Here is a 13889-nt window from a genome sequence, read left to right as displayed (position 1 = left end):
CCAAACCCGCGACGTAGCGAGTGGAAGATATGTACTTGAAGCCATGCCCACAATGGACAGACAAAACAAACAAACGCTGAGAAAAGGGAAAAAGTTAAAAACAATTAAACCAAAAAAACAACCTGGAAGAGAAATATGACTAGATCTCGATGATCCAACCCAACAACAACACCAAAACCCCCACCATCATGATAGTTGAAAAAGTCAAAACCACCCCAAAGAGAACCAGCTCCCCAACCCAAGCTCCCCGTGACCAGGTACTCAGCCCCCATCTAATCCGTCTCGTTAACCTCCAAAACCAACCTTACCCACCTTATTACTGTATGTACCCGACCTAGGTAGTAACCCATCTCCAATCATACATACCATCCAAACCACTCCCAAACTCTCCCCCGCAACGGAACAGGACAGGGCATGATGCCGCCTCATCCAGCCAGCCAGGTAGGTAGGTAGGTAGGTAGGTAGGTAGGTAGGTAGGTAGTTCAACCCCCTCTCCTCCTCCTCTCCTCCCTCCCCCCACCCTCCGCCGGACTCGCCCTCCTCTTCGCCGGGCTCAACGTCTCGTAATATCCCCCTCCCCCTCCTGCTGCTCTCGGGCTCTGCTGTGCTTGCCCATACCCATGCCCATACACAGGCTGCTGCTGTTGCTGCTGTTGCTGTTGCTGGTGATACCCTGCCTCCTGCTGACCCTGGAGAGGCCACTCGGGATATTGCTGCCCGCCAGTTCGTTGCTGCTGTTGTGACGACGAGGAGGAACCCGAAAGCGGTGGTAGCGTGGGCGGTGGTTGTGGTTGTTGTTGTTGCTGGACACCACGCGATACGGCGGACATGCGGGAGGGGGAGGAGAGTCGTGATAACGATGACGCGGAGGAGGTCACGGAGCTGGCGGAGGAAGAGGATTTGGGTGGTTGCGGCGGTGGTAGGCTGTACAGACCTGGACCGGAAGAAGAGGAAGAAGAGGGTAACATGGGAGGTAACCCCGCGCTGCCGCCTTGTTGCGAGGGCGGTCTTGGTACTAACCCACCAGTTCCTGGTGCTGGTGGAGGGGGAGGAGGAGGAGCACGGAATGGATGCCCGGGCCCAAGTGGATACCCCCCCGCCTCTCCGCCGAGCACGAGTCCGCGGGCGTCGCTTTCCCTTCGCAACGGGCCATCGCTGTATCCTGCTGTCCCTGCGCTGCTGCTGCTACCGCCGGTGGTGTTGTACGGATGGTACGAACCGGTGGTTATCTCGGCCACGCTCGGCAGCAACCTCCCCCCGGCACCACTTCCGCTCCCACCATCACCACCACCACTGGGTCCTGGCGGCGGCGGAGGAGGAGGGTAAGCATACTCCGACGGAACCAATGGCGGCCCAAACGTTGCTGTCGTTGTGCTTGTTCGTTGCGGTTGCTGAGCAAAACTTTCCCTCCTTGACGGCGGCAGCGCGTACCCCCCCGGGGCTGTAGACGTTGTCGGGGTAGTCAGGGGAGAAAACTGGTGGTAATGATACGGCGGTACCTGCGTCGCGCCCTGTTGCGGTGGCGGTGGTGGCAACGGTGGGCCGCGGGTGTAGCGTGGCGAGGGGAGGCCGCCGGGGAAGTCGCGCGCCGTGGTCCAGCCGCCAGTGGTGGTGCTGGTACTGTGGGATCGTTGATGGCTTCCGCTGACGCTGTGGGGGTGGTGACTGGTCGGGGAGGTGTCGGGACGGTGGTGGTGATGGTGGTGGTGGGAGGGTTCGTTGGAGGAGGACGAGGAAGATGTGGTGAGTGAGAAGGGAGTGACGCCGGCGCGGCGAGCGATTTCGATTTCTCCTAGCTGCCAGTGCATGGCTTCCGCCGCGCGCCAGGGGACGTGGAGTTCTTCGGCGACTTTGGCCCACATTTCGGGTTTGAATCTGTTGTCCCTAAGGGGTCAGCCAGGTTTGGAGCTGGGTTGGGATGGAGAGAAAACCGGGATTGCTAACCGTTCGTATAACCGAGCGAGTTTGTTCTTGCGCTCTTCGTCCCAATCCCCCCTTCGTTCCAGGTAATTCTGATAATGCAACCTGCAGCTTATGGCACTCCGGCCGGGGAGATGTTTCGATATGTCATCCCACTTCATCCCGCTCTGCCTGAGCTCGATGATCAGCTTATCCTCCTCCGCAGACCACTTGCTCTGCCTCTTGGCCGCCACCAAGGGCGGCTTTGTCATCGCCGCCATGCTGTGCTTAGCGCTCCCGCTGCTACCGGGACGCTGGGACCCCTTGGATGTGGGCGAGACTTGGGAACCACCACTATCTGCTTCCAATCCAGGTTTTCCTGGTGCTGTTTCTGGTAGTGGTTGTGGTGGTGCTGCTAGCTGCGGCGGAGGCGAAACCCCTGAAGAACTCGGCGCGGTTATGGTGTGTGAGTGATGGCGAGGCGAGGGTGCGCGTGAGTCGGCCGGTGCGGTGGATGCCTCGTCCTTCTTTGTAGGAGAGGAGGATCGGGGGGACTCATTTGAGTCGGTGCCCTCGAGAAGAGATGAGATATCCAGGTTGGCTGCTCGTGGCTCGAGATTCCGCCGAGACCGGCCGGACATTCATGAGACGGGATGGAACGTCTGTTGTTGTTTGGTTTGGATATGGATGTTGATATGGATGATCTCGCGTTCGTTGTCCTTGCCCTCGTCCTAGCTTTGCACTAACACAGTCTGTGGTGGTAGTGGTGGTGGCGAATTCGGGTTGCCTCTCAGGAGATATTTTGGCCGCGGCCTTTTCGTCGACTTAAATAAAGCTCGTTGACAGGTGTCCAAATCTGCTCAACCGAGGTTGATCAGGCAGGTCAATTGGTGAGTTTGGGGGTAATATATTTCTTCGTCCGGTTACAGAACAGATCTGTTGGTCGTCTAAGTCAGCTTCTTTCTCGTCTCCAAGCGCGGGCACGTGTGACGAGACGTGTGAAGTTGACTTGCAGCAGAAAAATAACTTCAGGGGCGCCGAGTTTAAAACCAACACAAATATCCCCTTCCGGGTAAGCGTACCTGCTGATAGGACACAAGCCTCTCCCCCTGAGAAACCTCCAGGGCTGAAGAAGGATCGTATGCTCCAAACAAGAGAGCTCCAGTTTCTTTTCTCAAAGCCGCTGCCGTCTCCCAAGAACCGTCATCAACATGATGATTGGTTCCCCGGTACCACCTTGCCGGCCAATAGACGCGGACGGGACAGGGAGAAGAAAAGGATCGGGAGAGTGAAAGATATGGAGAAGAAGTGATAGTGATGATGATGAGGATGATGGTGAGGATGATGGCACGAAGATAGATAGGTAGATAGAAGCAAGAATCCGGAACCTGTTCTCCAATCTAACCGTCCAGTCCAGACCCCGTAATCACATGAAGACAAGACCAAGAGATCTCAAAAGGAAGCTTGAGTAACCAGACGACAGGCAAAAGCAAAACAAGGTCAAACCCGGAGCATCGCAAGGGGAGCGGAGGAGGCGGGCGCCATTTCAATATGAACAGTGCGCACCGTGAGGCAACTTGTGGTGAGGTGGTTACTCTTAGGCAGGCCCGAGCTCCCAACGTTCCAGGGCTTGCTTGCCCGGGGGAGAGGGATGAGCGGAGGATGAGGAGGAGGAGGATGGAGCATGGACCATCAATGAAACGGACAGGGCCCCAGAGATGAAGGCAGATCATTCTTTTCTTTCCCATTAAAGGTCCAAGACCTGACTCAAAAAAAAAGCGGGAGTGTACATACATACACACACAAGAAAGTGTCGCTGCAACCAGGGCTCAGGCTATCCACCAGTGTAAGCCCACGAGGGTGTCATTGCAGGGGGGGGAGGGGGGGGGTTGTCGGTTCCATGCTACAGACACTCCAACAAGGCCGGTCCCACCGGTATGTTCCAGCAGCACCGCTACCCGTGGCATGGAGGAGGAAGAGGAGGAGTAGTACCTTAGGTAGGGGAGGGGTGAACGAACGGTGGCGGGGGGAAGGTAGGGGTGAGGGGGGGTGGCCGACCATACTTGGCCAAGGTAAGGTACTGAGATCGGACGATAGGGCTTAACCTTAACCGTGGGAAACAAGATCGACGGCGCAAGGTGTCAGGTTGGATGGCGTCTGGCCGCCCCGGCCTGGGCGGCAGTGATGTGGTCTTCGGCAGGATCCCGAAGAAGATGGGCCGCCTCAAGAAGATGTTGCTCGGTGAGGTAGGGCTTGGACATGTCAAGGGGGGTGGTTATGAGGTCAGAGAAAAAAGAAACTTACAGCAATGCTGTCAAGGCAGTCCATCTGTCTGGGGTGACATCCTGGTTCGGCTCACAATGGGGGTGGATGGATAACTAGACAGCCCCGTCGCCTTGCCTTGACACTTCACCTACGTACCGCTATGTATGTACGGTACTCAGGTAAGGTATCTACCGAACCGCGCCTCACCATCGAGGTAGGTGTGGACTCGGAGAACGATCCAACGTCATAAGCGAAGCAACCCCAGCGCCAGCCCTGGGTCAGGCAGCCAAGGTAGCTCGGTAGGTAGCTGAGGTAAGGGTGGGTAGGTCCTGTCAACAGGGCCCGGCATGACGATGATCTGCCCGCATTGCGTTTCCAAGTTCCCCAAGCATTGGAAACCAGCAATGCGAAACGTTTGGGGGAGAGGGGAGGAGTTCACCTGCTACCGCTTAACAGTTCGTGGCCAAGCCAGCCCGCTCCGGGCGGCGAGCGGCTAGACCATCCGCCCGCCTCATCAAGCTCACGTACCTGGTTCGTGAACGAAACACGGTGCCGGGGGTTGGTTGGTGGATGTTGCTTAAACCCTAACGACATGTTTCTATAGATATCTTCGTTTCGTCGCGTCGATCAGCTCTGACGAGCCCTTGGTTTGCTCACGTGTGTCCGGAAATGAGGCCGAGTAATAACGCCCAGACACATCCCCTCCTCGCCTCGGTCATCATCGAGGTGTAAGCGAGGCGCCAGATCCAAGTGGTGACAGCTCAACCAGGTGTGACCAACAACAATTCCCTCCCCTCAGGGTTCACCGTGTCCAGTCCAAACATAGGCATTGGATCTTCATGCTCTTCTCTCTCCCTCTCTCAACTGGAACCGGCGGTTGGCAGAAAGCTTCCAGACCGCCGTCCACCGCGGAGCCGCCAGATGTGTGTCTTGCGTGGTGCGCGACCTAACAAACCAACCCCTGACAGCAATCGGGTATCCAGAAGAAACCCTCCGCCACAATTGGGCTCTACCGACCAGCTGTGACTGTATTCTGGCGAGTCACAGGCGTCTCCGGCCGGGTGTTCCGCTCCCTACAAAACAATGCTCTCCAGCGACTGGCCGTGTACCTGCTGCAGGCAGAGAACCGGTGGGCTGGGCCAGCTGTATATGACGTTGCCAGCTTTCTAGCGGGCCTCCCACTCGGCATAGTTATGCAGAGGCTCGTATGCCTCTCGGACGCACGCAGTTTAAACATAGCCACCTCAGCGCATCAGCAATGAGCGGTGGGAGTCGCCTGGAGATGAGCGAATGAGCTGTGGTTGTTGTTATGCATGAATGGATGGCAGCTTACCCTGTCCTTGATCGGCACCACCACCTAACTTAGACAATAAGTCCAAGTCCTAGTTTGTGGGGGCTTGAAAACTCAAACGTTTGTATGTACCTAGATACCCACATACGAACCAACAAACGAGGCCAACATACCAAGTACACGCCCCAATTTGAAATGCCGCTGCCCCATTCCGGGGAGACCGTTAGGGTTACGTCCAGATCACCCTGGCAGGAAGTCAATGGTACCATCAAAATGTTAGATGGGAGACCCCAGGACAATGCAGCCGCAACGGGACGTGTTGTTGATCGAGGGAGCTTAACTGTCGAGGGTGGGTGGGACGTAAGGTCGCTTCGATCCGCTCCCACCCAGAAACAACCAAGGCCTGGGTCCCGGTTGACAAACCCCCGAACCAGGTTTGCAGAAGGGGGTGGGTGTTTAAGATCCGAGACCCTGGACAGCCGACGAACCGATGGAGGGGGATCTGAGCCGCGCCTGTCTCCGATCTGATGTGTGAATGTGCCCATGATGGCAGTGCCATTGCCATGCGATGCTGCCACAACAACGTAACCTTCATGCTTTCTTGAGGCTTCAAACCTCCGTGCGCAGCGTAAAGTAACACCCGACAGTTGCGTCTCTGCACCACTACCCAAACGATCGACGTTTGGCAGGGCGCCAGACCAGGCCATGAAGCCATTGCTTGCATGGACGGCGGGCGACAGAATTGGTGCCGAATCGGAGATGAAGCGAACTATGTGGCTCAGCGAGAGCACAACTGTCGGGTAAGATCCGAATCGACATCAGAGGCTAAAACAAACGGATCTGGCGTTAATGCACAATGCCCCTCCCCAACAAGGGCGCTTCCCTTGATCGAGTCAAATCCCTACCTAACAAAGGCTTTGTGTGGCTATTACCGCCATTTTGGCTGCCAATGTTTTGTGAGGTTTGTTTACTCAGTACGAACGGATTGACGAACTGGCGGTCAGGGCTGCATGAAATCCCCCGCATCGAGGTCCTTTGGACGTTGCAGCGTTCATGCCAACGGGGGTGTGGTTATGAACGGGCATGTCCTGAATAATGTGGGATGTCTTTCCGCGGTTTTTGCCGATGTTTTGCTGCGATTCTGTTAGCTCGGTCAACCCGACTTTTTTCTGCGGAGCTGTGGCCACGACATGTTGCCACGATTCCGCGAAATCTCCGGTTGGCCCGATCTCATACATATGTCACCGGTAGACACCACTGCCCTGCGGTTCCTTTTGACGTCTAGAAGCATGTACCTCAACAAACACTTTTGGACATCCATGTGGTTAGCCCTAATTGCCTCCTGGCCCAAAGAGCCTGGGATATCGCTGATGAAGCAAGACTCCATGACCTCATTTTCGGGTTTTGGTTGAGACGGTGACGGAGCTGCGGCTTTGTGAGCTCGAACAACAAGGCGGGTTTCGAGTCCCCTTTAGTTTCGGATTAGGATAGATCTACAAAAGTGTTGGAGTGAGGCTCGTCTGTGCGAGCCGCCCAGTTCATTCGGGAACCATCAAGGCGAGCCGAAAAGAGGGAACCACTCGTTCTTGGAGGTGGCTGGGTGGTTCGCCTGTTCTGAGGTGATGGTGACCTGATGGTTTTGTGAACGGGACGTTCTGGATGGACCAGGCACCAGATCACCAACACCCCCGAGATGTGTGGATGACGTGAGGTTCTCTGTCTTGTTTCGGCCCTGTTGTGCCATTGGCGTCGGTATTGGAACAAGGGTGGCCCAGCGATCAGAGGTTGTGTGACGTCTTCATCAGAGGTGTCTTAACAGAACAAACCGGGGAGAACCCCACGGCTCCCGGCAGCATGCGCGTTGCAATGGCGGGGTAGTCTTGCAGCATCTGCAAGTCGGGCCAGGCGACGAGATCCGAACCACCAAGCTCCAGGTTGGGAACTGTGTCAAATGTCAATTGTTTCGCAGGTTGTTTCCAGACAATGAATGTGATTGTCCCGTCGCAGATTCCTGGAAGCGAGATCAGCGACGACGAGCCCGAAACGCATGTCGTGCGAGGCGTGCAAGATCTGTCAAACGATCGCCAGCCCTATAAATTGCATACGTATGTATACAATACAGGCTGTCATCAGTGGACCTAGCGGTGAGGAGCACTGGCGGATCATGCATTGTCAATCTTGAACTCCGTCTCGAGCCCTGGTCCCTGCGTTTGACGTCGGGCTGCCGAAACAACAGGAGACGTGGCCGGGTCAAAGGTTGAGATCCGGCAAGGTTGTGCATCGTGTCCGCAGGTCACTTTGGGCGGTCAAAAGCAGGAGGCCGTAGCACGACTTGACAGCCCATGGCGACGGTGAGAGAAGAAGAAGCGGACAGAAATGAGGCCACGACAATGGCGAGTGTTCCAGAAGAATGGCATCCGTCGGGTACGGGCGTTGCCGGTGACTTGATCCGTTGGCGAGCTGCACGAGGCCGAGGGATTGCAAGGCGGGGAGATTCCTTGGATTGTGTTTGTGTCTGCGGTTCAGTTCAGGCCGCCCAGGGCGAGCATGGCTGGGTGGAGCAGACATGCTTGTTGTCTTTGCTGTCTCGAAGGTTGTTCGTTTCGGGCATCGACAGCGCACGGAGGTCATGACCAATGGTGGGTCTGCAAGGCGTTTGAGCCTCAGCCCCAGGCGGGTGTCTCGGGTTTGACAACGTCGTCGATGTTTCCAGGTTCTATGCGTCGACCCGAGTTCCCCCGTGACAAGACCAATGAAGCAGGACGGGAGCCAGCAGAGCAAACGGAGGAACTGGGGTTGGCCTGGTCGAAAGCATGTCCGGATGCCTAAGAAATCTGCAACATAGCAGTCCGAGGAGGAGGGTGTTGTTGGCGGATAGCTGCAGATGGGCGAAGTCCTGGAGGCATGGCCGAGGAACAATGAGAAGCAAGGCCATTGAGGCTTGTTTCGTTTTAATTCAAGACACATGCATGGTGCAAGGATCATCGTTGAAAAGTAAATATCCAACAGGTTACACGGCTGTTCTCTCATCACATGATGGCGAGGAAACGATGAAATTGACTTCGCTGGGGCTGTCCAGTCTTGTGTTGTCCGTGACTTCCAGGTTGGCGCAACGGATGAAACTGAGGTAGAAAGACTCAGGAACTGTAACCCAAAACGGCAAGTGCCGCCAAGATTCGCCCAGATTTTCAACGTCGGTGTGGGCCCCATCAAATCACCTGTCCAATGGCCTGTTGCCTTCTTCTGAGTTCTCCCCAAGGCAGCCGCCTCACTTGGGTTGGGCATTAGAACTTGCTCTCGCCGTGGAAGTGTGAATCCCACACTTCATTCTCATTGTGTACGGTTGCCATTCACATCTTGTGGTCTGGAGAAAAGAGTTATTGGAGTCCGCAGGAGGTATACAGCTCTACGGTTGGTAAGCCGGCAGTCTAGCCCCACCATCCTCTGATTCTACCCCTCAACACCATTCTCACTCACTTGGTAGGACATCACAAACTCACAACTTCATACCTAATCCGGCAATCCTACCCACCCCCACGAAAAAGCATACACCATGGCATCCCTACCAGACGTACCACTGTATGTCGTTTCGGACTATGCGTCCTCGGAACGACGCATCAACCCGTCCTGGTCTATTGCCCATCTCAAGACCAAGCTCGAACCCATCACCGGCATCCCCCCGTCCTGCCAGCAAATCTTCTACAAGCCGTCACCTACCGAAAAGATCCTCGTCGAGGCTGAGAACGAGGAGACTGTCTTCCTGCAGCAGTTCAACCTCACGCCTTATGCCGAACTTCAGGTGAGTGAGCTTCATCATGAGGTCTTCAAGCATTTAACTAACACATCCCCAAGATCATCGACACCCGCCCTCCTTCCGCTCGCCCCAACTTCTCCAGCACCGAAGGCGTCGAAAAATTCGTCCTCCCCGAGGAGGAGTACGAGCAGCGCACCGACTCGGTGCTGGCCTGGAAGAAGGCCGAGAAGCTCGGCCGCTTCGACCCCAACGCTCCTAGCCGCGAGCAGGCCAAGATCCAGGCCATTGCGCGGGAGATTGAGGAGCGGGGAATTGCCGTCGGCAAGCGGTGTCGGGTGGGCGGCGAGGACGCGCGTCGCGGGGAGGTCATGTACGTCGGCGAGGTCAAGGAGATCCCCGGGGTTGGGGCTTGGGTGGGGATTCAGCTGGACGAGCCGGTCGGGAAGAATGACGGGAGTATTAATGGGACGAGGTATTGGGGCGAGCCGTCCGAGTTGAAGCGCGGGCTGTTTGTACGCCCGGAGAGGGTGGAGGTGGGGGATTTCCCGCCGCTGGATGATCTGGAGGATTTGGAGGAGATATGAGGTGTTCACAGGGTAGGGGATGTGGAGAGGAAGCCATCTGGAAAGCCGATTATGGTTGCCGGGCCCATCATTGCGATGTGTTTTCTGGATGAAGCTCATCATATGTCTACGTCGTTTTCCTACTTGTCTCTTCCGCACTGGTAAGGATACCCCTATACTAGCTCTCATCATCATTGTTTACCGCGATGGAGTTTCTCATGCGTTTACGTCCCCTCTGGGGAAGACTCCGAAATATGGCAGTGCTGGAAACATGGCGCAAGAGATGCTCGAAATAAACTTTGTCAGCCTCAGTTTCATCGACGACAGCCATAAATACCCGTCAAAACAAGCTTGAGGACACAGCATTTAGCCGCGCAGTCGATGCCGGATCAACATGTCAAGGACATGGGTGCTGTGACACCCATTGTGTGATGTTCCGACTTTGGCGCCAATCCCCTGACGTACGGGTTTCCAAAAGAGGAAGATGGTAAACAGGACAGGCATGTCGTAAATACCATTCTCTAGATATATTTTTGAAGCCATATCAATATGTAGAATGTCTGAAATTGACTCGTTGTGCTTGGTAGTCTGGAAACATCTGAATGTCCCAGAACCACATGCTATCAACAACAGATTGCGTGTACCTTACTTACATAAAAACATACCATAGATTTTCCCGGGATGCGCCTTGACGGGGCCTTCTCTGTCGGCAATCTGGCAGCTGAGTTCGGCATCTGAGACGTCAGACGGATCGACGAGGCTCGGCTGCCGGCGTGCCGAGAAAATCTCCGAGCCAGCCGGTCAACTGGGCATTGGTTGCAGTAGGGCTGATGTGTTGACGGAAGGGGCCTGATTGTTTTCCTCTGACCCGGAAATCCGGAATGACAGCAGTGGTGGCGTGGGTTTGTGTGATGGCTCTTTGCTCGCCTCTTTGTTCCCTTGACAATCCTCAACCCGTATTGATGGATGATATTGGTGTGGAACCCTGCGATGTGGGAGCGAACCTGGCGTCGGCGATATGGATGAGCCAAGAGAGGCTACTGCTAACCTCGACGTAGACATGCCCAACTACACCCAAACTGAATATGCAGTGCAGTCGATTCCTAAGAACAAACCTGGAAGATTCCACATCAATGACATACCTTACATTTGTGGAGGTTGTGTTGTTATCAGCAGAGAAAGATGGCCATGTCCAAAAACCCTCGGCCAGCGATGCCAAGTGCATGCCCCACCAAACCTGCAGTGCTTGGGTGCTCCAATCCATGGCTCGAGCGTCCGCTAAAACAAATCCAAAACGGCTGCCCCAGCCAATCCATTGCATCAGGTAACCAATCGATAGCGGTGCCTTTTGCTGGAGGATGGCGATTCCTCATGCAGAACGGTCATCCTGCCCTCCATCTCCAAGATGCTGACGTCGACGTGGTCTGCAGAGTTCCCTGACCTGCAGACTCGGTAACCTCGGCTTCAATACTGCACTATTGAATGCATCAGGCCACACACTAGTCCAGAGATATACATACATACCTCGACGGCGCCAGCAGTACCAGAGTCAATCCATCCCTGGCGTGCTTTTCTCTCTCAACCTCGACAGCGACGACGAGTTCAGCGTCGTAACTCCGAGCTGACACTTCCCCGCGCCAGCAGCGTCTTCAACCTGTAACACAAACCAGCCACGCCACCTTGGCTCGACAGGGCGCCAGTCCGGGCCGACCAAGTTTCTGTGTGTGTCTCGGCAGCCAACCCCCCACCTCTTCGCAGACCTGTCGCAGACACTTTGCCGGTCGATCAGGGGACCAAAGAAACCAAGCGCCTCACAAGCGCCACGAAGCAGCAACCGCAGCGGCCCTCTCCCACGCGGCCACACACACACACACACACTCATACACACAGAGAAAGAGAGAGAGAAGGGGCTAGTACACTGAACGGGAACGGGAAAAACATGTCCGGCTAGACGATCGAGCCTGGGATGCGAGCGCGGCTCGGAAAAGAACACCAAACATCTCTCGGCCCGGACACTTTTTTCCGCTTCTCTCCTCCCTCACCACTCTTCCTACCCGGTGATCCATCCTGCTCCGGTTCCTGGCTCCGCCATCCCGCCTCCACCTAGCCCGCAAGCGACGTCGACCGTCGCCGGCGCTGGGAAACATGGGAAACATGGCATCGCCGTCGAGGACCATGGCGACGACGACAACGACGACAACATCAACGAGGGGGCTGTGCCTGCTCTCGCTCCTCGCTATTCTTGGGGGAGTCGCCCATGCCCAAGATCTCAGGATAGCGCCCATGCCGACAGTGCCTTCGTGGCAGCACAGCTCGCTCATGCATCTTCAGCTGACGGCCCCCGAGTCAGAGGCCGAGGACTTGACGTACGATGTGTATCCGCTGACCATTCAGGCGGGGTTGAACCAGACGGGTCGAAATGTGAGTCAAACTCATGGACCGAGTGTTCCTCTCGCGGTTGACTGACCTGCGATCGGGGCAGGAAATCTGGATTCGCGGGTCGTTGGTACCCGCCGAGGTGCTGGACGCCGACCGGTTACGACGGCTGGAGACCATCGCCTTCCTCAGCTGCGACGGCGAAAACGCAACCAACGAGGTCAAGAGGGCGATGGACCAGAGGCCGACAGCCATTTTACTGTACAGCGTTGGGGAGAACTGCTGCGGGCTCGAGGGGAATCCCGACTATACGGCCTTATACACCATGGCAGACTCTTCCGAAGCTCTGGACACTCTCAACTACACGATCCGCGCCGGCGGCATCTTGCGAGCCACCATCACAGGCAGCGTCAACATGACAGAGCCCCAACAAGGCCCACAGAACCAGCAGGGCGGCGAATCAGCGATTGCGATGAGCATTCTGTACAGCATCACGGGCCTTATTACCCTGCTGTTTCTCGTCATCATTGGCATGGGCGCCATCAAGGCCCACCGCTACCCCGATAGATACGGACCGCGGGCAGCCTATGGCGGGCGGCCGCCGCAGAGCCGGGCCCGGGGCCTGGCGCGCGCCGTGCTGGAGACCTTGCCCATCGTCAAGTTTGGAGACCCGACCCCTGCGAAGCCGGATCCGGCGCTCGAGCTGGAATCGCAGCCTTCGACCGCCGAGACAGCGACTGTGACCACGACCACCAGGATTCAAGATCCGACCATGGGAACGAGGTTATCCGCCATTCCGGAAGAGCCGCGCACGCCCCAAACGGCCACGAGGGACAGTGCGCCCATGTCAGGTGCCGTCCCGAGTTCGCAGGCTGCGCCGGTAAAGGATCAAACTACGGCTTCGGGCGGGGCGGCCGAGAACGGTGGGAACTCAGGAGCTCAGGTGGAGGGTGATGCAGCGGTCTGCTCTATCTGCACCGAGGATTTCACAGTCGGCGAGGACGTGCGTGTCCTCCCGTGTGACCACAAGTTCCACCCGCCTTGCATCGACCCGTGGTTGATCAATGTCTCGGGAACATGTCCGTTGTGGTGAGTATTTGCATTTCTCTCTTTACTTAAAATCAATAACTTTGTTCTAACAAAATCCCAGCCGCCTCGACCTCAACCCTCGATCCTCCGACGACAGCATCAACTCGGATCTGGAGCGTCCATTCCCTTACCACCCGCCCCCATCGATCTGGGCTGGCGGGGAATCTCGCGATGGCAACGGCAACACCAGCAGCAGTAGCAGCAATAACAACAACAATAACCCCAGCTCAGAACGGGAGCAGCGCCAACAACGCCGCCGATCCTCCCGCTTCTTCGAGCTCACGCAAACCCTCCTCCACGCGTCGGTCGAAGAGCGCATCGAGGCGCTGAGGAGGCATCGCTCGCAGCAACAGCTGCGCGAGTCAGTGGCGGCGGCGGGAACGGGAGCGGGTACTACTAGCGAGGCTGGGGAAGGGACGACTACGGCGACGACGGCGACGACAGCACAGCGGGAAACAATGACGGGAGGAGGAGGAGGAGGAGGAGGAGGAGAATCGCAAGGCGGCGAGACAGCCGAGGAACAGCGCAGGCGCAGGACCAGGCTAGCGGACCGTTTGAGGGAGCGGTTCCATGTGCGGACGAGGCCGCATCCTCCTCCTCCTTCTGGTGATGGGGGGAGGTGATGATGACGGGGGGTGTGATGCGTGATGTA

At 56.5% G+C, this 13889-nt stretch overlaps 3 protein-coding genes across 3 annotated transcripts; 2 read left to right on the top strand and 1 right to left on the bottom strand.

Moving 5' to 3' along the window:
* Positions 1–482: 482 nt before the first annotated feature.
* Positions 483–2540, bottom strand: VTJ04DRAFT_9197 (uncharacterized protein; the record flags this gene model as incomplete). Its single annotated transcript, XM_069367717.1, has 2 exons — positions 483–1875; positions 1945–2540. The coding sequence occupies 2 exons, from the start codon at positions 2538–2540 to the stop codon at positions 483–485; spliced, it is 1989 nt and encodes a 662-aa protein (XP_069216018.1).
* Positions 2541–9008: 6468 nt separating this feature from the next.
* VTJ04DRAFT_9196 (uncharacterized protein) lies at positions 9009–9793 on the top strand (the record flags this gene model as incomplete). The annotated part of the gene is made up of 2 exons (XM_069367716.1): positions 9009–9254; positions 9308–9793. 2 exons carry the CDS (start codon positions 9009–9011, stop codon positions 9791–9793), a joined length of 732 nt encoding a protein of 243 aa, XP_069216017.1.
* Positions 9794–11947: 2154 nt separating this feature from the next.
* Positions 11948–13860, top strand: VTJ04DRAFT_9195 (uncharacterized protein; the record flags this gene model as incomplete). Its single annotated transcript, XM_069367715.1, has 3 exons — positions 11948–12193; positions 12255–13237; positions 13299–13860. The coding sequence occupies 3 exons, from the start codon at positions 11948–11950 to the stop codon at positions 13858–13860; spliced, it is 1791 nt and encodes a 596-aa protein (XP_069216016.1).
* Between the last annotated feature and the right edge of the window lie 29 nt (positions 13861–13889).

This window comes from Mycothermus thermophilus (assembly GCF_041956435.1).
Source record: "Mycothermus thermophilus strain CBS 625.91 unplaced genomic scaffold VTJ04scaffold_6, whole genome shotgun sequence".
In the NCBI taxonomy this organism is placed as follows: Eukaryota; Fungi; Ascomycota; class Sordariomycetes; order Sordariales; family Chaetomiaceae; genus Mycothermus; species Mycothermus thermophilus.
The sequence above is the reverse complement of the archived record's forward strand: the minus strand, read 5'-3'. Positions and strand labels throughout refer to the sequence as shown.